At 39.7% G+C, this 25,257-nt stretch overlaps 1 protein-coding gene, 1 long non-coding RNA gene and 1 pseudogene across 2 annotated transcripts; 2 read left to right on the top strand and 1 right to left on the bottom strand.

Moving 5' to 3' along the window:
• Window positions 1-15,712: 15,712 nt before the first annotated feature.
• On the top strand, window positions 15,713-16,692 carry LOC145029401 (uncharacterized). Its single transcript, XR_013676515.1, has 2 exons — window positions 15,713-15,912; window positions 16,393-16,692. It is a non-coding gene; the product is annotated as an uncharacterized LOC145029401 (long non-coding RNA).
• Window positions 16,693-17,893: 1,201 nt separating this feature from the next.
• LOC145028394 (adenine/guanine permease AZG1 pseudogene) lies at window positions 17,894-19,741 on the bottom strand (annotated as a pseudogene).
• A 2,414-nt stretch (window positions 19,742-22,155) lies between these two features.
• LOC145030460 (uncharacterized) lies at window positions 22,156-23,998 on the top strand. The gene is made up of 4 exons (XM_078978825.1): window positions 22,156-22,224; window positions 22,403-22,999; window positions 23,079-23,545; window positions 23,629-23,998. Exons 1-4 carry the CDS (start codon window positions 22,156-22,158, stop codon window positions 23,996-23,998), a joined length of 1,503 nt encoding a protein of 500 aa, XP_078834951.1.
• The last annotated feature ends 1,259 nt before the right edge of the window (window positions 23,999-25,257 follow it).

The following is a 25,257-nucleotide window of genomic DNA, read 5'->3' as shown; positions in this document are numbered from 1 at the left end:
TGTAACAACCATAAATTTTACGCCAAATTTAATCTTTTTCAATCATAAATAAAAACCACATAGCATTGTTTACAAAATGTTTTCAAATCATTTTCCATCAGAGTGTCCCAAAAATCATAACATAAGGATGAGGAGCGATACGGTCACACCTTCGCCTTTCCACGATCTCCTAAAGTACTTGAAACAATAACCTGAAAACTGTAAGTCGGAGGGCTTAGTGAGCTACCCCCAAAATACTGATACCACACCGACAATACCACAACAGTGATAATCAATTCAATCAACATGCATACTAGGCCATCGACTTGACTGGACCACCTTACCGGGCCTACAGTCTATCTGAATCCATCCCGAGCCTTCGGTATGATTGGTCCACCACGTGGGCCTACAGTCTCCCTGGACTGCTCATAGGGTATATTGGCCTTCAACACAAAGCAGGACCGCCTCAACCCAGCCACAAGCAAATAACCATGTGTGCATACTATCATATACATGCATATATAAACATCAAACATATATGTCACACTGATCATCAATCATAGAATTCTCCTGTAACTAGAGTACCGACCTAGCAGGTCACTAACACACCAATCCCTATGGATCATTACCTCGATTCCGAAATAACAGATCATAACCACATGCAACATACCATAACAATAACAGCTAAAGGGGCCGACCTTGCAGATGTCGACTCGAAAGGCAAACTCCAACTCTCGGTTCACTTGATACAGGGGCCCCACCACCTATCGTCTTAGCACAACATACTCATAAGTCCTTAATCTTATAAGGTGCTCCTTAACCCACTAGTCAACCCCTGGTCAAAATAAAAGCCCTCAGTCCAGGTCAACTGTCCATGTTGACCTTAACTCACTGAGTACCCTTGGGTACTCGCCGAGTTCTCTGATGTACATTCCAACTCGCCGAGTCATCGGAATGAGTCGTCGAGTTCCTTTGATTCTCGATCAAAATTAAGGTCACCCGTCGAGTTCCCTCCTTGCAAATGATGGATAAACACTCCTACATATACCAGAGAAAACTCATCCGACTCGCCGAGTTGTTCTTCAACTCGTCGAGTCTTATGGCGATCTTCATCGGACTCGCCGAGTTGTTCATTAACTCATCGAGTTCATGGCCATCTTCATGTGACTCGTCGAGTTAACCTTGTGACTCACCGATTCCATTCAGTCCTTTTCCCATACAGACTTGTTTTGATCCATGCAACGGCTCTAACTCATAGATCCAAGCTTCTAGGGCATGCTTATCACGTAAAGTTGCAAACTTTATGTGCATGCATGACCATAAAGGCTCTAAATGTCTATTTTAAGTTCTTAATGGAACTTCATGCCCAAGAGGGACCTTAATCACAACCAAGATTGTGACTTTATGCTTCTAGAATCCAAGGAAGGTCCAAATCTGAAGTTACAACTTCAGATCTAGCCCATAGTCGTCATACCAACTTGAAAATCCATAAAAGTCCTAGAAACTCAACAAAAGGGGAAAAGGGAAGTAAAAATGGCACTTTGATACCTCCAAAGGATGTTAGCTGAGGTAAATCCGGCTTCCCACTCCTTCCTTGATTCAATTTCCTTTGCACTCTTAGCTTTCTTCCTCCAAGATCCTCTTTTCCAAGCTTCAACACCACACCAAGGCACACACACACGAATTAGGGTTTTAAGAGGGCTCTTAAAGACTATAAAGAGCCCAAAAGAGGCCAAAAGAGGCTAAGGCTCCATTAAATAGAGGTGCAAACCCTGGGATTTAGGGTTTCCACTGCCAGCTCCTACTCGCTGAGTCCCGCCATGGACTCGTCGAGTGTGTCACTTAAAAGACGATCCCACCCCGCTGCTACTCGACGAGTAGGTCAACCAACTCGTTGAGTAGAGCTGAACCCAATAAATCTTATTTAAGCAATACCTGAGAATCGGGGCGTTACAAGTCTTCCTACTTGAACTAGACTTCGTCCTTGAAGTCAGTTGTAGTAAACAATGTTGGGTAATGCTCGCGCATCTTCGCCTCCAGCTCCCATGTCCACTCGGATCCCTTCCGATGTTCCTACTGTACCCTTACTAAAGGTATTTCCTTGTTCTGTAGAATCTTCTTTTTCCTTTCCAAGATAGCCACAGGTCTCTCCACATAGTTCAGGTGCTCATCGACCTGAATGCCATCCAACGATACCACTTCCTCCAGATCCATAATGTATTTTCGCAATTGCGAAACATGAAATGTCCTGTGGATCCGGCTAAGCTTCTCCGAAAGCTCTAGCTTGTAATCCACCCTGCCAACACTGGCAATAATCCTGAGTGGTCCAACATAACGGGGACCTAATTTTTCCCTCTTCCTGAAGCGGATCACACCCTTCCAGGGTGAGACCTTCATGAGAACCATGTCACCCACTTGAAATTCCAGCTTAGATCGGTGTCGGCCGACATAACTTTTCTGCCGACTCTAAGCGGTCTGTAGTCATTGTCTACTTTCCTATATCATCTCGGTAGTTTTCAAAACTACCTCTGCCCGACCCATCACTCTGTGCCCAACCTCTCCCCAGCAGACTGGGGTCCTACACTTCCGCCCATACAACAGCTCGAAAGGCGGGGCACCAATACTGGAATGATAGTTGTTGTTGTAGGCGAACTCTGCAAGCGGTAGGTGGGAATCCCAACTCCCACCGAAATCAATAACGTACGCCCTCAACATATCCTTGAGGGTCTAAATGGTCCACTCACTCTGCCCATCAGTCTACGGATGGAACGGCGTACTAAAATGCAGTCGTGTACCCAGTTCCTCATGGAACTTCTGCCAAAAATGGGAAGTGAACCTAACATCTCGATCGGAAATGATAGAAATTGGAACCCCATGACGAGAGATAGCTTCTCTAACATACAGGTCAGCCAACTTCTCTGCCGACAAACTCTCCCGTATGGCTAGGAAATGGGCACTCTTGGTCAATCAATCCATGATGACCCATATAGCATCGAACCCCCTTGACGTCTTCGGAAATTTCGTGATGAAATCCATCACGATCCGTTCCCATTTCCACATGGGAATCTCCAGAGGCTGTAACTTACCATGCGGCCTCTGATGCTCGGCCTTGACCATCCTACAGGTTAAGCACCTCTCAACAAACCAAGCGATATCTCGCTTCATACCAGGCCACCAATAACTCGAACTCAAATCACGATACATCTTGGTGGCTCCCGGGTGAATCGAAAGCAAGACTTATGAGCCTCCTCCATCACTGTCTGCCGGACCCCTCCGTACATCGGAACCCAAACCCGACCATAACGGGTCAACAATCTGCAACTATCCTGAACAAACCAGGCGCTTTCGCCCTTAATCCTCTCTAACTTCCAGTTCTCTGGCCTTATGCCCTCAATCTGAGCATCCCTGATCAAACCCACCAGTAGGGAATCCACCGCTATCCTCATACACCTGGCTGGGGTCGAGGACCCAGCTGACTTGCGGCTCAGAGCATCCGCAACCACATTCGCTTTACCAGGATGGTAAAGGATCTCGCAATCATAGTCCTTGACCACATCCAGCCACCTGCGCTGCCTCATGTTCAGGTTCGGCTGATCCATGATGTGTCTCAAACTCTTGTGATCCGTGTATATAGTGCAACGGACCTCGTATAGATAGTTCCTCCAAATCTTGAGAGCGAAAACCACTGCTCCCAACTCAAGATCGTGCATGGGGTACCTCGTCTCTTGCGGCTTCAGCTACCGTGATGTGTAGGCTACCACCCGTCCTCTCTACATGAGGACTGTCCCCAAGCCGGTGATGGATGCATAAAAAAATACCACAAAATCCTCCACTCCCTCGGGGAGTGTCAACATCGGTGCCTCGCATAAACACTGTAGGAAGGTCTCAAACGCCCTCTGCTGCTTAGGGCCCCACCTAAAATCCACCCTCTTCCTTATTAGACGAGTGAGGGGTACGATAATCTTGGAGAAATCAAGAATGAATCTCCGATAATACCCTACTAAACCTAAGAAACTCCTGATATCTGAGGGAGATTTCGGAGTCTCCCACTGCTTTACCGCCTCCATCTTGGCCGGATCGACCAAAATCCCCTCCCGGTTAACGAGATGTCCGAGGAACAGGACCTCTCGTAACCCAAACTCGCATTTCGAGAACTTGGCATACAACCGTTCTCACCTTAGAACCCCCAACAACTCCGTAAGATGCTCCTCATGTTGCTCTCGAGTCTTGGAATACACCAAGATATCATCTATGAACACGATGACCGAGCGATCGAGCATCGGTCTGTAGACTCGGTTCATCAGATCCATGAACACCGCTGGCGCGTTGGTGAGCCCAAATGGCATCACCACGAACTCGTAATGACCATAACGAGTTTGAAACACAGTCTTCTCCATGTCCTCCTCCCTCACCCTGACCTGGTGATATCCTGATCTCAAATCAATCGTGGAAAACCAAGACGCACCCTGCAGCTAATCAAAAGGATCATCTATCCTCGAGAGTGGATAACGGTTCTTCACTGTTAACTTGTTCAGCTCCCTATAGTCAATGCACATCCTGTGCGAACCGTCCTTCTTCCTGACGAAAAGGATCGATGCTCCCCAGGGTGAACTACTCAGACGAATAAATTGCTTGCCCAACAGCTCCTACAACTGTGATGATAGCTCCTACATCTCAGGCGGTGCCAGTCGGTACGGTGCCTTGGCGATAGGGGCCGCACCTGGCACTAAGTCGATCCTAAACTCAACCTGCCTCTCCGGAGGCACTCCGGGTAACTCCTCCGGAAACACATCAACAAATTCCCTCACCACCGGGACCTCAGAAACTGAGAGCTGCTCTCTAACCCGCGTATCTACCACATACGCCAAATAACTGGCACACCCGTGCTGAATACACTATCGAGCCTTGGTTTCCTAACAAAACCCTGATCCCAACCTGGTGCCCTCACCATATACTATAAGTTCTCCCCCACTTTGGGTTCGAACCACCACCCACTGTCCCTCACAGTCGATCATGGCGCCAAAACGGCTAAGCCAATCCATCCCTACAATCACGCATACATCCCCTATGGGGATAGGAATCAAATCTATTGGGAAGGACACCCCGAGAATCTTTAACTCGCATCCCCAGTAGACCGAAGAAGCAGAAACCCCATGCTCGTTGGCGATCGAAACTCGCAACTGACACTCAAGATCATCTATCGACACACTGAACCCTCTAGAGAAGGACTGAGATACAAATGACCAACTCGCCCCCGAGTCAAATAATACCAAGATAGGCAAAGAATTTACTAAAAACGTACCTAATCACAAGTACAATCAATAAGCATAACTCAAATACAATAACTTAGACAGAAAATAGAAATGTACCAGCAACCACATCTGGTGCTGACTTGGCCTCCTCGGCTGTGAGCTGGAAGGCACAACCCTGAGCGTTCGGAGGCTCCACCTTGACTGGCCTCCCATCTCCAATCCTCGCAGCAGCTGGTGCGGAACCCTGCACCGGCTTGGCGGCTAGCTGCGGACAGTTGGTCTTCACATGACCAACCTGATGACAATGGTAACAAATCCTCATATCTGCAGGAGGGGCGGAATGACGGCAATCCCTGGCATAGTGCCTCTCCTTGCCACATTTGTGGCACCCACCTCCTACTCTACAAACTCCCGAATGAACCATGCCACACTTTCCACAATTGCGGCTCTGCTGACCCCCAGACCGTGTATCAGCGGTCTTAGATCACTTAGGTGCCGGCTGTGACTATGCCGGTTCCTGACGCTGCTCCTTTAGCTACAACTCTATTTCCATCTCACGCCGCCTCGTGACTTCCTGAAGGTCCAGGAGGGTATCACATCATTGTGTAGACACAAACTGTTGAATATCAGTCTTGAGCATACTCAGATAACGAGTCATCTGAGACTACTCTGAAGCAAACTCCGAGCAAAACATATCCCTCTTCGTGAACATACGAGTAATCTCCATCACAGACTCCCCATCCTGTCTCAAGGTCAGAAACTCCTACGCAAGCCGCTCCCGCTCAACGCGTGGAACGTAGCGGGTGAAGGACATATCTCTGAACTGCTCCCAAGTAACATCATCCCGCTAATCATTAGTATACAACCTAGTCGTCAGCCTCCACCAATCCTTTGCCCCAAGCCTCAGCAGGTTCAGGGAACACCTGACCTTTTGGTCAGCAGGACATGAACACGTGAAGAAACAACCCTCCATATCAGACAACCACCTCATAGCCCTAATCGCATCCTGTGTAACATCAAATGTCGGGGGCTTCATATTATCGAAGTCCCGGTACTAGAAAGCCCTGCAGGCTCCTCCTCCAACCCTAGTCGTAGTTACAGCCGAAGTGGCTGCAGCGGTAGCTGTCTCTGCTAGAGCTGCATATCACTCATCAAAATACTTAACCATCATAGTCTTAATCGACCCAAACATCTCTGGCAGTTGCACTCAAGAACGCAGCAGCGATCTCGTCGTGCATGGTCTCCTGGATCCTGGCATCCAACCCTCTGTCTCCCGACCCCAATCCTGATCCTGATCCGGATCCCGAAGCAACACGTCTCATCACCACCATATTGACATATATATGCAAGTCATCAGATAAATAACATAATGTCGGGAGACCAAAACCCAAAAACCCTAGGGGTTGTGATTTCCTTGCTACGCGTATGGGTCCTATGCTTTCAGTAGTACGGGTCCATACTACCTTCCACACCTACCCATATTTGTCTCAAGTATCACCACAATGCCTTAACAATATCATCAACATAGGAAATGCGCTCAACCCTCATTCTAGGGGAATACCAAATACCTCGCATCTAAACTCACCACTTATCCCGACTCACACATCCATGAAACTTCCATCATCCCCTGCAGCGCTAATGCATGCTAGCTGCACATAACGTTGGACCCAATAGACTTTTGAATATCCGATGCTACCCGAAGGCCGAATCAACATTCTCAGGCTATAAGGTCTTTATTATGCACAGTCGTGATGCATGCACTAAAAATCTACAATTATGATGTCAATTCCACATACAAGAAACCCTAGGCTAATAGGCATCATGCAATCAGGCAAACCTATCATGTGATTCCTGAAGATCCCTAGCCTAGCACTAGCATGTTGTTCTAACATATCAAAATATCAAATAACTGCATGGTATTTTGGGGTTTACTTACAGGCTCCGGCTGATCGTACCCTCTGCATCCTCCATCTTTTATTTTGAAAACCATTTTAAAACTTATTTCCGAAAATCTCCTTGATTTGAGACTGGATTCACACGAGTGTTCCTCCAATTCACTCAAACCAAGGCTCTGATACCAACTTGTAACAACCATAAATTTTACGCCAAATTTAAACTTTTTCAATCATAAATAAAAACCACATAGCATTGTTTACAAAATGTTTTCAAATCATTTTCCATCAGAATGTCGCAAAAATCATAACATAAGGATGAGGAGCAATACGGGTACGCCTTCTCCTTTCCACGATCTCCTGAAGTACCTGAAACAATAAACTGAAAACTGTAAGCCCGAGGGCTTAGTGAGCTACCCCCAAAATACCGACCACACTGACAATACCACAACAGTAATAATCAATTCAATCAACATGCATACTGGGCCATCGGCCTGACTGGACCGCCCTACCGGACCTACAGTCTGTCTGAATCCATCCCGAGCCTTTGGTATGACTGGTCCGCCACATGGGCCTACAGTCTCCCTGGACCGCTCATAGGGTATATTGGCCTTTAGGACAAAGCAGGACTGCCTCAACCCAACCACAAGCAAATAACCATGTGCGCATACTATCATATACATGCATATATAAACATCAAACATATCTATCACACTGATCATCAATCATAGAATTCTCCTGTAACTAGAGTACCGACTTAGCAGGTCACTAACACACCAATCCCTACGGATCATAAGAGCATAACATAATGTCTACCTCGATTCCGAACTAACATATCATAACCACATGCAACATACCATAACAATAAAAACTAAAGGGGCCAGCCTTGGTGTCGTAGACCCTATCGATATAGTGATGATAACTCACCTTGCAGATGTCGACTCGAAAGGCAAACTCAAACTCTCGGATCACTTGACACATGCCCCACCACCTATCGTCATAGCACAACATACTCATAAGTCCTTAATATTATAAGGTGCTCCATAACCCAATAGTCAATCCCTAGTCAAATTCAAAGTCCTCAGTCTAGGTCAACAGTCCATGTTGACCTTAACTCGCCAAGTACCCTTGGGTACTTGCTGAGTTCTCTGAAGTACATTCCAACTCGCCGAATCATCAGAGTGAGTCGTCGAGTTCCTTTGATTCTCGATCAAACTTATGGTCACCCGTCAAGTTCCATCCTTGCAACTCGACGGATACACACTCCTACATATCCCAGAGAAAACTCATTCGACTCTCTGAGTTGTTCTTAAACTCGTCGAGTCTTATGGCGATCTTCATCGGACTCACCGAGTTGTTCATCAACTCGTCGAGTTCACGACCATCTTCATGTGCCTCGCCGAGTTAACCTTGCGACTCGCCAAGTCCATTCAGTCGTTTTTTCCATACAGACTTGTTTTGAGCCATGTAACGGCTCTAACTCATAGATCCAAGCTTCTAGGGCATGCTTATCACATAAAGTTGCAAACTTTACATGCATGCATGACCATAAAGGCTCTAAATGTCTATTCTAAGTTCTTAATGGAACTTCATGCTCAAGAGGGACCTTAATCACAACCAAGATTGTGACTTTATGCTTCTAGAATCCAAGGAGGGTCCACATCTGAAGTTACAACTTCAGATCTAGCCCATAGCTCATCATACCAACTTGAAAATCCATAAAAGCCCTAGAAACCCAACAAAAGGGAAAAAGGGAAGTAAAAATGGCACTTTGATACCTCCAAAGGATGTTAGCTGAGGTAAATACAGCTTCCCACTCCTTCCTTGCTTCAATTTCCTTTGCACTCTTAGCTTTCTTCCTCCTAGATCGTCTTTTCCAAGCTTCAACACCACACCAAGGCACACACACACGAATTAGGGTTTTAAGGGGGCTCTCAAAGACTGTAAAGAGGCCAAAGGAGGCTAAGGCTCCTTTAAATAGAGGTGCAAACCCCGAGATTTAGGGTTTCCACTGCCAGCTCCTACTCACCGAGTCCTAACATGGACTCGTCGAGTAGGTCACTTAAAACGCGATCCCACCCCGCTGCTACTCGACGAGTAGGTCAACCAACTCGTCGAGTAGAGCTGAACCCAATAAATCTTATTTAAGCAATACCTGAGAATCGAGGCGTTACAAGATGGCAATGCAAGGAATCAGGAGTGAGGATGGATATCCGAGGATCAAGTTATGAAGAAGCCATGCGGATAGTATCAGTAGGTGTAGCCTATTAGAGGCATAGTATAGGTTAAATTTGAACACCTATGTAATCGTTTCAAGGAATAATATAAAACCTTCGTTTTGTTATCTGATGTGTCAAATTGTTATGTGATTTTTTATGGTTAATTAGAAAACTGCGAGACAATACTTGGGACGAGTATGAGTAGGTGTGAAAGGTAGTAGATGCATATACTACCGGAAGCACAAGACTCACGCTTGGATCAGGGAAAGTCACACGGTTACCAAGAAGCTAGTAATTGATTTCGTTTTATTCAAGTATGTTGTTACCATCGTTTCGGTAACGACTAAGAAGATGATTGTTATTCCGACCTAGTATCATATCTAATTGAGTCCGACTAAGATGAGTATGTTACATGGTTTACAGAATCAAGTTTGATGTAGCATCAAACTTAAGTCGGAAGAATGAAATAAAAGATAATCAAAGCGATTGGTAGAGGTATCGCGATAGTTGCTTGTATCTAGAAACACTACCTTTAAAATGTGATTAGAACATGAAGGAATATATAGTCTATTTTGGAATTTGACTCTAAAAGACCTGATTCCAAGCAATGCATCATACAATAAGAGGTCAGTAGAACATGACCCATCGGTCTATTATGATAATCGAAGGAAGAAACTTATCTCAAGTTTGTTAAAGAAAGAGTCTCCAATAAACATCGAGATTGCAACATAAAGATTATGATTGGAAATCTAACATGAGATAGAGAGGAGGTCCAAGATCGGGCACCACATGCAGTTAAGAAGTATTAGAGTTAGATACTCGTTCAAAGAAATGTAAAAGTTACGGTTATTACTTAGGATGAAGAGATAACGTATGGAGTCATCATGTAAGCACTGTTTCGTTGATGATTCCAGGACGTAATCATCCTAAGGGGGAGATAATTGTAACGCCCATAGATCCGGGCTTGTCAATTTAGAGATAATAGGGGTCAAAAACGACTTTTCGACAAAAGGGTTCCGTACATATAAAGAGCGTCGAAATCCGAGTTATAACGAAGAAGTTATGACCCGTCGAAGTTTCGCGACGGAACCGGCACGGTACCGGGGAGACATAAATAGTGAATTTATGATAGAGAAACTTTTAGCCTTAGTGATCTAAATGAAATTCATAGAATATGTTAACCTGAGAGGGTCCATAAAAAGAACGCCCAAATTTGACTTCATATGAGGAAGTTATGATTTTTCTAAGATTTGGCTTAGTAGTGCAAGGCCCGAAACTCGAATTTTAGTTCGAGCGGTTTTTGGCTTACACGACCTAAACGATAGTTGGAGATCTCATTAATAGGAACTCAACGGTAAAAAGACAGACGAAAACGGAATTTGTATGAAGGAGTTACGAATTTTTCGCGGTCATTTAACAGTCTAATCTTCTCGTATTGTTAAATTTAAGATAGGTCGAGAATTAGCCAACGGAGTCAAAATGAAAGTTGTAGATCTTATTTTTACCTATGCATGGATATAAAGAACGTCAAAACAGAGCTCATATGTGAAAATTACGGATTTTAGAAGTTGGAAGTGTGTTGTACGAAAATGGGTGACGTGACACAATCTTGACTATTGCTTTCTCCCTAAGTCTTGCCACCAGATGGTGACATGTGGCACCAAGTTCAACCATATTTCACCCTATAAATAGAACCTCTCCCGCCCTCATTTTCTTCACACATTTCCCATTCTTTCTTCTCTTTACTCTCTCTCTCTCTATAACCTCTCTCTAACCCCGAAACCCCCCGAAAAGCCTAGGGAACCTCCCTAGCACAAGGTGGGAGCCCTGGAGTGCTCGACGACTCCAAGAAGAAGAGCTTTTCGGCTCAGAAACACTGCTCCAAGTAAATCCCGGTTTTCTATAAAACCCGTTGTAAGTGAGCTACGCCTATGCTATTTTTAATATAGCTTTTATTTAATTATAGTAACATTATTAGGAACTTATAATAAGTACTTGGGCTATTATTATGGGTTATATAAGTATTGTTTAATGCTTATATAATAGTAATAATAGCTAGACTATTAATTAATCTCGGTGAATAATAGACTAAACTCTAGTGGTAAAAATACTAGGTTTCGTCGATGGAAATTATTTTTAAGAAGCGAAGCACTGTCTGAGTTCGGAATCACCACATTTTTCAAGTGAGTGCATAGTTACTTTCATCTTACACATAAATATAAAGTATTTTTATATAAATTACGTGCTATGTGTGCATATTATTTGAATACTTGATGTCTATGTTGGATGAACGATTTTATACATGTTTTAAAAGATTTCAACAATATATTTATTTTATATCTACAAATATGTTGCGGATGAAACATGGGTAGATGAAATAGTTAGTGTGTGATGAAATAAAATGATGAGAGATAGGTGATGATAGAAAGGTGATGGTAATTAGGTAAATAGACGATGATGAATAGGTGATGTAGGATGAAATGAGATACCATAACCTTAATCGGCAATGTGGCGATGTAGTCATCTAGCAGAGTAGAGATGGAGACCACAAACAATTCTAGACAACCCCGTGGAAACACCAACAGGCCCATAACCTGTAGGTGATGAATTACGAGTTCATGCGATGTTGTAACTACGTATTCATGTGATAATACTCTAACCCCTTACTATGAATTATGAGTTTAGGTGATGTTGTAACTACGTATTCATGTGATGATGCCCTAACCTTGTTGGGCACGTATTGAGGGAGTAATCCCTGAATCAATATTGTCTATGCGATGTAGGCGATGATCCTTAGGGAGGGTCCTTAGGAACAAACATATAAGGAAATGCGATGTAAGGAGATGAGAGGTAAATATGATGTAGGAGACGATCCTTAGGATAAATGCTTAGGGATGGTACTTAGGAATAAAGAAGATAATGGGGATGGGTAATTGGGTTAATTGTTTGATGATTAAACATAATAATTATATTATTGTGGGTTGAAAACCTTATGTATTCACCAGGTTTCCCAACCTGACCCACTCAGTTTACTTGTATCACAGGTGACGAGGTAAATTTACATTCCACTGAGAGATTAAGGAGATATATTCACTAGTGTAAATGAATGTAAGTTCTGTTTATGCTTATGTTTCTGTATTGACGATGACATCCCAAATGTTTTTAAAATGAATAAAAATACATTTCTTCATAAATGCTTTGATAATGAAATTATCATGTTTTTCTGGGAACAAATTCCTCAACGATTTTATTAAAAGAGATACTTTGATTTTTATAAAGCATGAACAAAATCGATCTTTTCTGACCGTGAAAATAGGGATATCACAGAAGATGAAGTCCAGCTCTTTGTACCATAATGGGTCCATGATACCCAAAGATCCAATCTTTATTCCTGGAGCTGTCTAAACTCCAACTTAAATCCATAAAAAGGACCAAAACATGCATAAATCCCAAGATCGGCAAAGCTAGAAGCATAAAGTTACAATCTTGAAGACTTACATGGATCGAGAATCATAAAAGAATGGTTAGGTCTTCAATGAATCAAACTTCTAAGAACCACCAAGGTATTTCTTTTTTCTCCAAGCATCACCAAAAATAGAGTTTAACTTTCAAAACTCAAGAACACATGGGAGAAAGGTTAGGGTTCAAAATTATGACATAAAACCCTAGAATTTAAGGCCATTAAATGGGGCTCAAACCCTGAAATTATGGTTTTCAAGAAAGCAACATTTACACGTGTTGTAGCTTAATCTATGCGCAACATAGATCTACACGCGACTTACACATATGTGAGGTGTAGCTGAAGCTACGTGCAACGTAGACCCAAAATTATGAATTTTCAAATTTACCACAAAGGATGATCTGAAAAACAGGTGTTATAACTCTCCAACATTTAATAAGTTTTTGTCGTCGAAATCTGTCTTTGCTAAATTGAAGAAGGCAATCCACACTCAAATCCTTAAAGTCTTTAACAAATCAACTCTTTTTTTTCCTACGTGCCAAAAAAAATTTCACGATACCAAACACACAAGTTATCCAAATTACAGAGACCATCGCTGTAATTTACTCTAAATTATACTTAGCTTTTATCATTTTATTGATGTTCTACTTAATCTCTCTCTCTCTCTATATATATATATATATATATATATATATATATATATATATATATATATATATATAAAATTAAAAAGAACTAATATAATTGATATTTAGGTTTATCTTGGAACTTTGTGACTCTTCATTATTTTAATAAAATATTTATATAGAAATTTTAAAATATAAGAATGGTATCGATAGTCGATACATCATTTGTAATACTAGATTAGGGTTAGGTTCAATAAAGAACCATAATTAACAATGAACCAATGAACCAATCGTGAGCGTCGGAAATCATAATGATCAACGGACAAGGAAATAGATGTGCACTTTTATATTGGACGCACAAACACCAGATCATATCAAAAAATCAACCTCTTTACCAAAAAACTCACCTCTTTTTTTCGTTTAAAAATTTTTTTAAGCCATATTTTTTATCAAAAGAAAAAACCCGAATATATCGTTGTTCTCGATTTTTGTCATTTTTCCATTGATATCAATGTTGATATATAAAAAATGAATTTTTTTTTGAAAAAAAACTCACTTTATTTTATTAGTTTTTTCAATATTTAAGTTTACTATTATAAAAAAAACAAACTAATTATACAAAAAGTATTAATTTTTTGTACTCTATTAATAAATATCAACACAGACTAAAAAAACCTCGAATAGTATAGATTCACACTGTGAATCTAAACTGTAAATATTTCAATTTTCAACATTGACAATATGAAAAAAGTCGATCAGTTGACTTACTATTATGCACACTGTGTATTGGAGAAAGTTAAAAAAAAAAAAAAAAAAAAAAACACCCGATCAGTATAGATTGACACTGTGAATTTAAATTGTAAATAATTCAATATTCAACATTCATAACGTGAAAAAGCTCAATAATTTCAAATTCACATCGTGAATCTTACTTACTATTATGCACATTGTGAATCTGAGAAGGTTCACAATGTGAATCTGAACAGGTTCACAATATGAATCTAAACAAGTTCACAATGTGAATATGAACTGAAATAATGTTTTTTTTACACAAATATGAATCTATGTTTAAAAAGTATAAAAAAACAAGAATTTTGATATATTTATTAATTATTTTCTATAAAAAAAATAGAAATTAACTTTTCAACAAAAAAAATGATGTTAGTTTTTTTCAAAAAAAAAAAAAAGTTTTTTATATATAATCATGGATCTCTTTGGAAAAAATAGATCTTAACTTTGGATGAGTTCTTTGGTTTCTTGGTTAATAATGGTTATCTATTGAACTTTTAGATTATATATTTATATATATAGTTTTGGTTTGAATTTTATCAATTAATGATTTGATTTTTTATGTTTGTGAACATATAAATATAGATTGTGACATGAGCTTTTCTCGTTGTGCTTTTATTTCTATAATGTCTGAAACTTAGACCTATAATCCTTTAAGAACTGAACTTCAAATTCAAATTGGTTTTTGTGAATTTGATGTATAGTTTTTTTTTTTTTTTTATAAAAATTACAGTTAATAAGAAAGAAACTATTCATTGTGGTAAAATTATTTTTATCCCGATACGACAATCACAATTTTCCAAATAAAAAACGAAATATCGTTCTGGACAACCTTATTGAGCGTAATCAAAATATGTTATATTCTAGTTATAGTGGTTTAAGTGAGAATTGAACGTATGTGCATCTATAACGAGTTATTTCAATTTTATTATTGTTGGTATTAGTTAGATTAGTGCTTCAAACTATATGTCACGAATACACGATATTTAAACACACACAATGACACAAAGATACAAAACTTAAAAGTGTTTCGGTATATGACTTAGGCCCCGTTTGTTTACCTCTTAATTGAAAATTTAAGAGGCGGTCTCTTAAAAATTCAGATATAAACCGTTTGGTAGCTTATTAATTTTTGCATCTTAATTTTTTAATATCCTCTTAATATTTCAGATATAGAGTGAAGTCTGAAAAAAAAAAAAAAAGACTTTGTTCCTTTTTTGCCCACTGTTCCTTCTACTCACGTATAGACTTCCGCTTTCGCCTCTTCTCTCGTCGACGTGCACACCTTCCGCCTCCACCATCTGCCCTCCGGTCCGGTCACCGCCGCCAACCCGCTTTGCCTCCAACTTTATCAAAACTCGGAGATAACAACAAGAGGTAAGATTTTTATCAAGTCGATTTTATGTAATCGATTTAAGAACCTTGATTCTTCCTTCCTTCGTCGCTTTCGTCTTCCCCCCTCCTCCTCCCCCCCCCCCCCCCCCCCCCCCCCCAACCATTGCCTTGGAGCAATTGATTTCATGATTTGATGTCTGGAGCAATCGATTTCGAGAAGTTGATTTGGTTTTAGATTTCATCCGACTGATGAAGAATTGGTTCTTTATTACCTGAAGAGGAAGATCTGTGGTCGATCGCTCAAGCTCGACATCATCGGTGAAGTTGATGTTTAAAAGTGGGATCCAGAAGAGTTACTTGGTATGTATACATTCATTCGCTTAATTTTACGGTCTCTTGATAACATTAACTGTATTTGGATTTGTTTACCGATATGAGTTTTGTTTTTTTGTTGAATATTAAGTATATGATCTTATTCCATGAAGTGTTTTGATTATGTGATTATTTGGTCATTAGGGTTTGTTTATTTTGATTTCTTTTGATTGTTGAATCATTAGGTTTATCACTTCTTCAAGTGTTACGATTATTTGATTGATGAGGTTGATTCTGTATAGCATGGTCATTTGGATCTTGTTTCTTGAATTAGTTACATGATTGTTTATTACTTATCTTGATCTTGTCATGTAGAATCTTGTTGTATATTCTTCTTTTGATTCTTTTGTTGTATGCTATTGTTTGGGTAGAGGAATTTTGGTTGTATTGTTGTTTTGAAAGTGATCATGTGAAAGAATCTTTAAATCTTTCAACAATTGATACTAACTAATGTCTTCTCAAATTCAGGTCAATCAAAACTAAAATCACGTGATCGACAATGGTTCTTTTTCAGCCCACAAGATAGAAAGTATCCAAATGGTGGAAGATCAAGCCGAGCAACAATGAATGGTTATTCGAAAGCAACAGGAAAAGACAGAATCATCAAAAGGAAATCATTTCAAGTTGGAATTATAGATAAGAGTTATAGATTGTACATAAATTAATAATTAATTATTCTTACATTTAAGTTTGATTTGGTTGTTTTATAAACAAAAACATTGAATTTAGCAAAAATAATACAAAATGGTAAAATGGTTATTTTTATAATTTAACACTGTAATTCAGAGGTTCCAACCAAATAGCAATTCAAAATTCAGATGTTAAAAATTCAGACCCTCTTAGAAATTCAGACCTTTTAAAATTTTAGATCTTAAAAATTCAGATCTTGCCAAGCAGCCCTTACATCTATTGACAATGAGTTATTTTTATTCACGAGCTTAAAAATGATAATACAATAAAACCCTAATTATCAGTCGTAGTTGTATTATATAGACAAAATACATAACGTAACCCTAGCTAGAACTAGGTTGGACCCAATTATACATATCAACTACAATAGGCAGGCCAGGCCCTGAGCCTACTACCAACACTTATTCTAACGATATCTAGTGTCGGTATTATTTTACTTTGTTCGTGAGGGTCAGATATTCATTTGTGTCTTCAATTCTTAATTAAGTCATATTTAGCACTAATACTATATAAAATGTGTTTTATATATAAAATTGTGCGTTATAAAAATAGATTAAGAAGATTAAGAATGGTGGTGTAAAGATAATAGGACACAAGTGGAATATATAGGACAATTTGATTGGGTGTAGGATGTATATTTTCATAACCACGATTACACCCTATTGGCATCTCTAGATTCATGCATGGTTTCTAATGTAATTAATTGGATATAAAACATGATAAAGACTAAGATACGCAAACTTAATTTGCTTCCAACAAGAAAAACATTACCATGGGAGATAAAGCATGATAGAGACACATTATGAAAACTGTTTATTTTGTTTTAATCATGTTCATCTTATTATTAAAGGTTACAATTAAGGTAACATTCTTTTGAATATTGTAGTAATCTTTTATGGATCTATTTTGTTGGTACATATAAGGTAATCTTGTAAGTTAAGTATTTAAAGAGATCAATTTATAATTATTTGTTGGTACATATAAGGTAATCTTTTAAGTTAAGTATTTAAAGGTAATCTTTGAAGTTGCAAATTAATAACATTTTTTTACAGTATAAAAATAGTAATATTTTGTAATCCAATATACCGGTACTTGTACTTGTATTTTTGTTAGCTAAGCGCCTAAGCTAATTGACTTGTGTCCAAATTTAAAATCCACATGATTTTCACTTTTATAAAATAATATAATAATAGTAGTAATAAATATTAAATAATCCATGTTACATCTTAAAAAAAGGAAAAAAAAAAAAAAAAAAAAAAAAAAAAAAAAAAATGGAAAATTCAACCTAAACCTCAAGTGCCTTCCTACTTTCCACCACACTACTTTCCTTAATTACACCATTTTCCCCTAAAGTACCATTAATAATAAATTCATTACTTTTTACCCCTTTAAGAATTCCATATTTACTCAATAACCCCTCACCACAATCCCACAAATTCAGTACCATGTACGTTCCAATCCCGCCGATCAAACCATACGCGATGGAGTACGTCAATGGCATCAATATCAACGTCATGAACGCAGGTATCGCCTGCCGCATATCGTCCCAATCAATCTCCACCACTGATTTCATCATCAGCACACCCACTAGAATCAACGGCGGACCCACCGCCCATGCCGGAATCGATGCCAGCAACGGCGTAAAGAAGAATGCCAGCATGAAATACCCTGCCACCGTCAACGCCGTTATTCCGGTCCTCCCCCCTTCCCTTATCCCTGTTGACGACTCGATGTACGCCGTTACAGGTGATGTACCAAGTAAAGATCCCACCACGATTGCTGAAGCGTCGGACATGAAAGCGAAGTACTGTCCTTCGAAATCCCCGTCTTCGTTGCTAAATCCGGCGAAACGTGCCATGGAATATAGGGTTCCGGTGGTGTCCAGGATGTCGACGTAAAGGAAGGTCACTAATGCTTCCCAGAAATAGCCTTTGTTGATGCTTGAAAAGCTTAATGCTCCGGCGGTTGATTGGATTTTATGAACGTCGACTATCTTTTTGAAGTACTGAAATGAAGAGTCACCGGTCGGAGTATCTGGAAAGACAGTTACTTGCGTATTACGGAACCATGAAACCGCTGTCACAAATACGATGCCGTAAATCATTGCTCCTTTTATGTTTTTAACCAAACAATACCCTATAATTACGAAGCCGACCACACCAAGCCACAACGTTGGACTCTCCATTCGATTATTGACACACATGATATTGCCGGAGACTGAGCCGCCGGGGAGCAGAGAAATAGTGCCGTTTGGGAAAGTGATAACCGGAGCTAGTGACGCGCGTGAAGAGTTTGGACACGCGCCTAACGTAACAAGCGTGGAAGCACTGTAGCCGATTAAGCCGATGCCTTCGTTGTTCTGCAGACCGATAAACGCTAAAAACAATCCGATGCCCGCGGAGGAGGAGATCCGGACTGGTTTGGGAACTAGCTTGGCGAGTTTAGCTCGTAAACCCACGGCAGAGATTAATAGAAAAATCACCCCTTCGATGAAAACGGCGGCAAGCGCGCTTTCATAAGAAATGTTACCGGAGCCGTGAAATCCGACGACGGTGTAAGCAAAGTAGGCGTTCGTACCCATTCCCGGAGCTAAGGCCAAAGGTAAATTAGCGAAAGTTCCCATGATTACGCAGCCAATGAGAGATGATGCGACGGTAGCAACAATGAGGTCTTTCCGGACTCTTTCAAGACACGCGGTGTAACCGGGGTTTACAGGTGGAAACTTGCAGGAGATTTCGGGTTGTATGAGACGGAGATCACGACCGGTGCAATTGGAGGTGAAAGAGGGGTCGGAACAGAGAGGGATGCAGTCGGAAACTGAACAAGTGGCGCCGGAGTCTGAGAGGATGGAGGCGTTAACAGCGAGGATATAGGCCATGGTGAGAAAGGTGGCGGTGCCAGCGCGGAGCTCAGTGGTGAAGGTGGTGTTACGTTCGTCGAGTTTGAAGCGTTTTCCGATTCGGGATCTGGCAACAAAGGTGTTGAGACGAGTTAGCGGCGGAGGTGGGACGGCGGTCGCCATTCGAGTTTGGTAGGGACTAGAAAGAGCAAATACCTAAGGAGGTGATCATGGCTTTTGCCTTGTGTTGTGTTTGTTCCAAAAAGAGAGTTTTATGGAGGGGAGATTGGTTTGAGATTCCATTGGATGAATCTTTCTCAAATTATATATATACATACCAGGTGAGTCGCATTATGCCAAAAAAAAAAAAAAATTGAAAAATATATTAGAAATTTTTAGATAAAAAATTTGGTAGTTTGCAAAAATCTTTGGATAGGATCCAAAAAGTTTCCAATTTGTATAGAAGGTTCAAAATTAAGGTTTTTGATCCAAAATCAAGGTTTTTCTTGGTTTTTTGTACAAAAAACATGAAAAGACGGTTATACACTTTTATTTTCCTTTTTGTATTTTTATAATTATTAAAATACTATTTTAATTTAAAAATAAAAAGAAAAGAAAGTAATTATCCCCCACCCATTTACCTCTCTCTCTCTCTCACACACACACACACACAAAGAACTTCTCATCCTAATCTCATCTTCCATTGGCAACCTTGAAAACCTCCAAAACTTGATTTTAAACTCCATCAAACTCATCGGAAAAATCTCAGGTGAGCTTGGGAGCTGCTGGAGTCTCAAGACTCTTTACTTGTTCGACAACAGTCTCGTCGGAGTAAACAACGACCTTACTGGAGGAAACAACGGCCTCGCCGGAGTCTGGTTCAACTTCCTAATTTCACCACCACCACTACCACCCCCTTTTTATACCCATCATCGGTAGAACCCTCTACCCCTCATACACTTACCCACTTGATGAAAGAAGCACATCGACTCGCTCTTTGTTCATCCTCAGTTCCCAATTAATATGTGACAACTCATCTTTCTCCTGCTCATCTTACCTTCCTAATTTCAAGATCAATTCCATCTCCCCATGCTAGAGTACAAAGAACAAACCCAATTTCCCAAACCCTAGATGATAATACGATCGAATCCAGCATCAGAACTCTTGTAATTCGCTTTAATCTGATTGTCTTAGGGTTGAAGTTTGAAATCAAATATGTTTAAGCGTTCTTCGCCTACAGGTTCGTCATTTTCTTCTTCAAAGTAATCAGAATGATACTTATGACAATACTTTTAAGACATCTTGAAACTCTGACATGTTTTCAGGTAAGTAGTTTTTGATTCTGTAATTTTTATGGTTTGTTCCAATTTTTAAGATTTTCTCCATTGAAGTGTTCTAGGGTATTTTTCCAGATTTCAGTTGATTCCGTGTTCGGATGATATTTGTGTTGGATTGTTGTGGGTTAAATATGTTAAACGATTTTTTGATTGAGTTAGTATGTTGAATAATTATGTTTCTGATTTGAGATGAAGTTTTGATGGAGCGTCGGTATTAATTTTGAAAATTTGGAGCTATTTTTTTATAGTAATAAATGTTTATGCTTTATTTTTATTATGGATTTTGTGATGGGTTTGATGTTGGTATGTGTTCGAGTTCCTTGTCTATGCGTATTTGGAGTTGCAGGTGTGTTTATGTTTAGAGGGGGGGGGGGGGGGGGAGGAGGAGAAGAAGAAGATGGAGGAGGAAGAAAGAGAAGGGGGAGGGCTTCAGTGGGGTGGGTAGAGAGAGATGGGGTGAGCGCATTAATATTTATAAAATAAAAATATAAAAAAATACAAAAAAAGAAATTTAAAGGGCAAAACAGTCAATTCAAGTGCCTCATGGACCAAAAATACAAAAAATTCCTAAGTTTAGGACTAAAAACCTAGAAAAACCTTAATTTTGGACCTTCTGTGCAAACCGGAAACTTTTTGGACCCTATCCAAAAAAAATTGCAAACCACAAAGACCAAATTTACAGTTTTGTCAAATTTCTACATTCAATCGAAAGGAAAATCTCCAGAAAAATCTTAAAATTTTAATACAATTTATGAAAAAGTCCCAAACAAAATTTTATTTACAGAAAAGCATATAATACCAGTTAAAACTTCGAAAAAACCCTTTCCGACAGGTTTTGCAGATTTTGTTGGTATTCTATCATTTTTCGTTAGTTGCTCAAAATTTTGGGATTTTTCCAAAAATTATCTAGGGATAACTACAATAAAGTCCCTATATTTTGGCAAAAGTTTTAAAAAAGTCCTATTTTTTTTAAATGAAAAAATCCAATAAACCGGACAATTTAGTCGTTATCATCCGGTGACCCTTATTTTCCCGGTTAAAGAAGACTATATGGCATCGACTGTATCCTTGACCTCATTAATTTAGGTTTTCTTTGAAAACCCTTTTTTCTCGTCTCCTTTATTCCCGACAAATCGATCAATCCATTCTGCTCGTGTCCTTTCGCGATGGATGAAGTCTTTGAGCCTGACACAATTGATGTTCAAGTTGATGATTTTGTAAAAACCAAATCAGTTTCAAGATGCAAAGATGAATTCCTTAATGTTCTTTGTGAAGACAGTGATAACGAACCAGTGGAAGTTGAAGGAGAAAATGCTTGAGTAGAACTAGATGATGAGGAAAACACTGATGAATCTAGTGATAAAGATGAAATCATATACTCCATCCATAATCGAAGGTCAAATGGAATGTGATGAAACCGGTTATTGGAGAAAGGTATGAATCTAGACACGAACTGAAATTATGTTTAACAAATTATTCCATCTATAAGGGCTATAAGATTCGTTTCAAGAAGTGTGATAGTGTTAGACTAGTGGCTGTGTGTGCTAGTGATCCAGAAAAATGCCCATTTATGGTTCGTGCTTCATGGATGAGTACTGAAAAATCATTCTAGGTGAAAAAGAGTGTTAGGAATTTTAGTAGTTCAAGGCTTATAAATCCAACTTGGTTAGCAAAGCAGTTTGTGAAAGAACTAGTAAGGAAGCCAAAGTTAAAATGCAAGGAAATGCAGGCAATAATTCAAAGTAAATTTCATTGCAAGGTGTCATGGTCAAAATGTTATAGATCAAGGTGTAGGGCACTGTCCTTAATTGATGGCAATTTGAGTGACCATTATGCAAGAGTGTGGAATTATGGACATGAACTGATGAGGTCCAATCCATGTAGCACAGTTAGGATTTCTGTTAATATTAACCCTGATCAGACTACAACTTTTCATAGAATCTATGTGTGCTTTAAAGCAATCAAAGATGGGTGGAAGAAAGGATGTCCTAGGGTTATAGGGTTGGATGGTTGTTTTTTAAAGGGACAATGCAAAGGTGAGTTACTAACTGCAATAGGTAGAGATGCAAATAATCAAATTTACCCTATAGCATGGGCTGTTGTGGAGGTTGGAAACAAGGTTAATTGGACATGGTTCTTGGAACTAGTTAGTGAAGATCTTTCATTGGATGCTAGCAGGGGATTATGTGTCATTAGTGATCAACACAAGGTAATGACAGGTTCATTTAATTTATATCATCTATTATAGTTTTTAATAACAGTTACTAATATATTTTTTCATTTCCTAGGGTCTTGTTGAAGCAACAAAGGATATTCTACCCCATGTAGAGCACAGACAATGTGCTAGGCATATTTATGCCAATTTTAGGAAAGTGTATAGTGGGATACAATTCAGAAACTTGTTTTGGGCAGCTGCAAAATCTACAACCGAAGGTGATTTCAAGATAAACATGGATTGGATCAAGACTTTAAGTGAAGGTGCATATGATCATCTTATGGCTAGAGAACCTCATACATGGTGCAGGGAATTTTTTGGCAGTGGTTTGGCATGTGAGTCTGTAGAGAATGGGATAGCTGAGTGTTTTAATGCAGTCATTGTAGATGCTAGAAAGAAGCCTCTTTTAGCTATGCTTGAAGAAATAAGACTCTACATGATGGAAAGGTTCTACAACTTAAGAGAGGAAGCACAGAAATTAGAAGGTGATGTGTGTGAAGCAACACTTCTAAAGATGGAGGAATTTGCTGAGGATATAAGGTATATTTGTATTTCATATATACATGTAGCTTTTTAATTTACTGTTATTACATTTATAATAACATAAATTTTTATATTTGCAGGACTTGGTATGCAGTGCCAAGTGGTGTTAATTCATATGAAATTAGGAATGGCTTTCAAAGTTATGGAGTTGATTTGGAACACCATTACTGTAGTTGCAGACTGTGGGATATAGCAGGGATACCTTGTGTGCATGCCCAGGTAGCAATATTATACACCAACCAAGATCCAAAGGAATTCTTTAGCACTTGGTTCAGCAAGAGTAATTACATGGCTGCATATCAGTCTAACATACTTCCAGTCAATGGAAGTAACTTGTGGGAAGAAACTGGCTATACCAATCCCCTACCACCTACAGCTAGGAGGATGCCAGGACGACCCAGTGTCAAAAGAAGGAGACATATATCTGAGCATGAAGACAAGTACCCCTAAGTGTCTAACAAGGGAAGAACTGTACAATGCAAGAATTGTCTTCAAAGGGGACATAATAAAGCTTCTTGCAAAAATCCAAAGGTTGTACCTGAGCCAAAACCTAAAAAGAAAATGGGCAGACCCAAATTAGATCCTGATTTGACTAACTGGACAGGATCTAGAAGAGGTGATAGAGGTGGGGGTACTAGATCTGGTAGAAGAGGGAAGAGAGGTGGTGGTAGGGGATCTGGAGGAAGAGGCAAGAGAGGTAGATGGAATACAAAATTTGGTGAGGGAACTTCTAATCTTCATGAAGAAAATATGGTGACTCCAACTGTTGAGAGTGATAATGAAGAGGCAAGAGATATGGAGAGTCCTGAAGTTGATGATGAAATAAGAATGGATGTAAAGTGTGATATTGATTTCATGGGACAGTCGAATTACACTACACAAGAGATTTTGGATTGTCTTGGAATCAATGAGGAAGAATTATATGAATTTGAGGGTCTAAAACATGTACCTGTGGATCTTAATATATCACAGGTATGGTTTAGCAATAGAATTTTAGTTTATTGTGTTTAGTATGCCTAACCCTATATTGATATGCTTGTTGCAGGGTTTTGAATTTCCTAGCCAATTAACTGTAGAAACTTTGAATGAGAATGAAGAGGAGGGCATGGATGAGGAGGGCATGGAATAAGAAGGTATGAATCAGGATGGTATGGGTCCAGAGGGAATCATTGAAGAGGATATGGGTATAGAACAAGAAGTTATGGATCAAGAGGGCATGAATCAGGATGGAATGGGTGCACAAGGGTTGGATCAGGAGGGAATCAATGAGAATGGCATAGGTGAGGAGGGCATGGAACAAGAAGTTATGGATCAAGAGGGCATGAATCAGGATGGAATGGGTGCACACGGGTTGGATTAGGAGGGAATCAATGAGAATGGCATAGATGAGGAGGGCATGGAACAAGAAGTTATGGATCAGGAGGGCCTGGTTGTGGAGGACATGGGTAGGAGGCCAAAACTGAGAAAGAGGAAGACTTCAGAGAGGATAACAAAAATACAATTGAAGAAATTGGTGGTTATCAAACATGGGAAGGGGATGAGTTCATCCAACCAGTTAGTCTAGATTAGGGTGTTTCTAACCCATCCTTTTGTGAAGAACATGTACAAACTTTTTGACATTGGGCAACCGTTGATAGCCCCTTTTATTGATAGCTCCTTTTGTTTATAGCCATATAAAGTATATGCTTTGGGCCCCTTGATTATGTTTT

The sequence above is a fragment of the Lactuca saligna genome, chromosome 2 (assembly GCF_052625555.1).
Source record: "Lactuca saligna cultivar CGN05327 chromosome 2, ASM5262555v1, whole genome shotgun sequence".
Lineage (NCBI taxonomy): Eukaryota > Viridiplantae > Streptophyta > Magnoliopsida > Asterales > Asteraceae > Lactuca > Lactuca saligna.
This window is presented reverse-complemented; position numbering and strand designations above follow the sequence as displayed.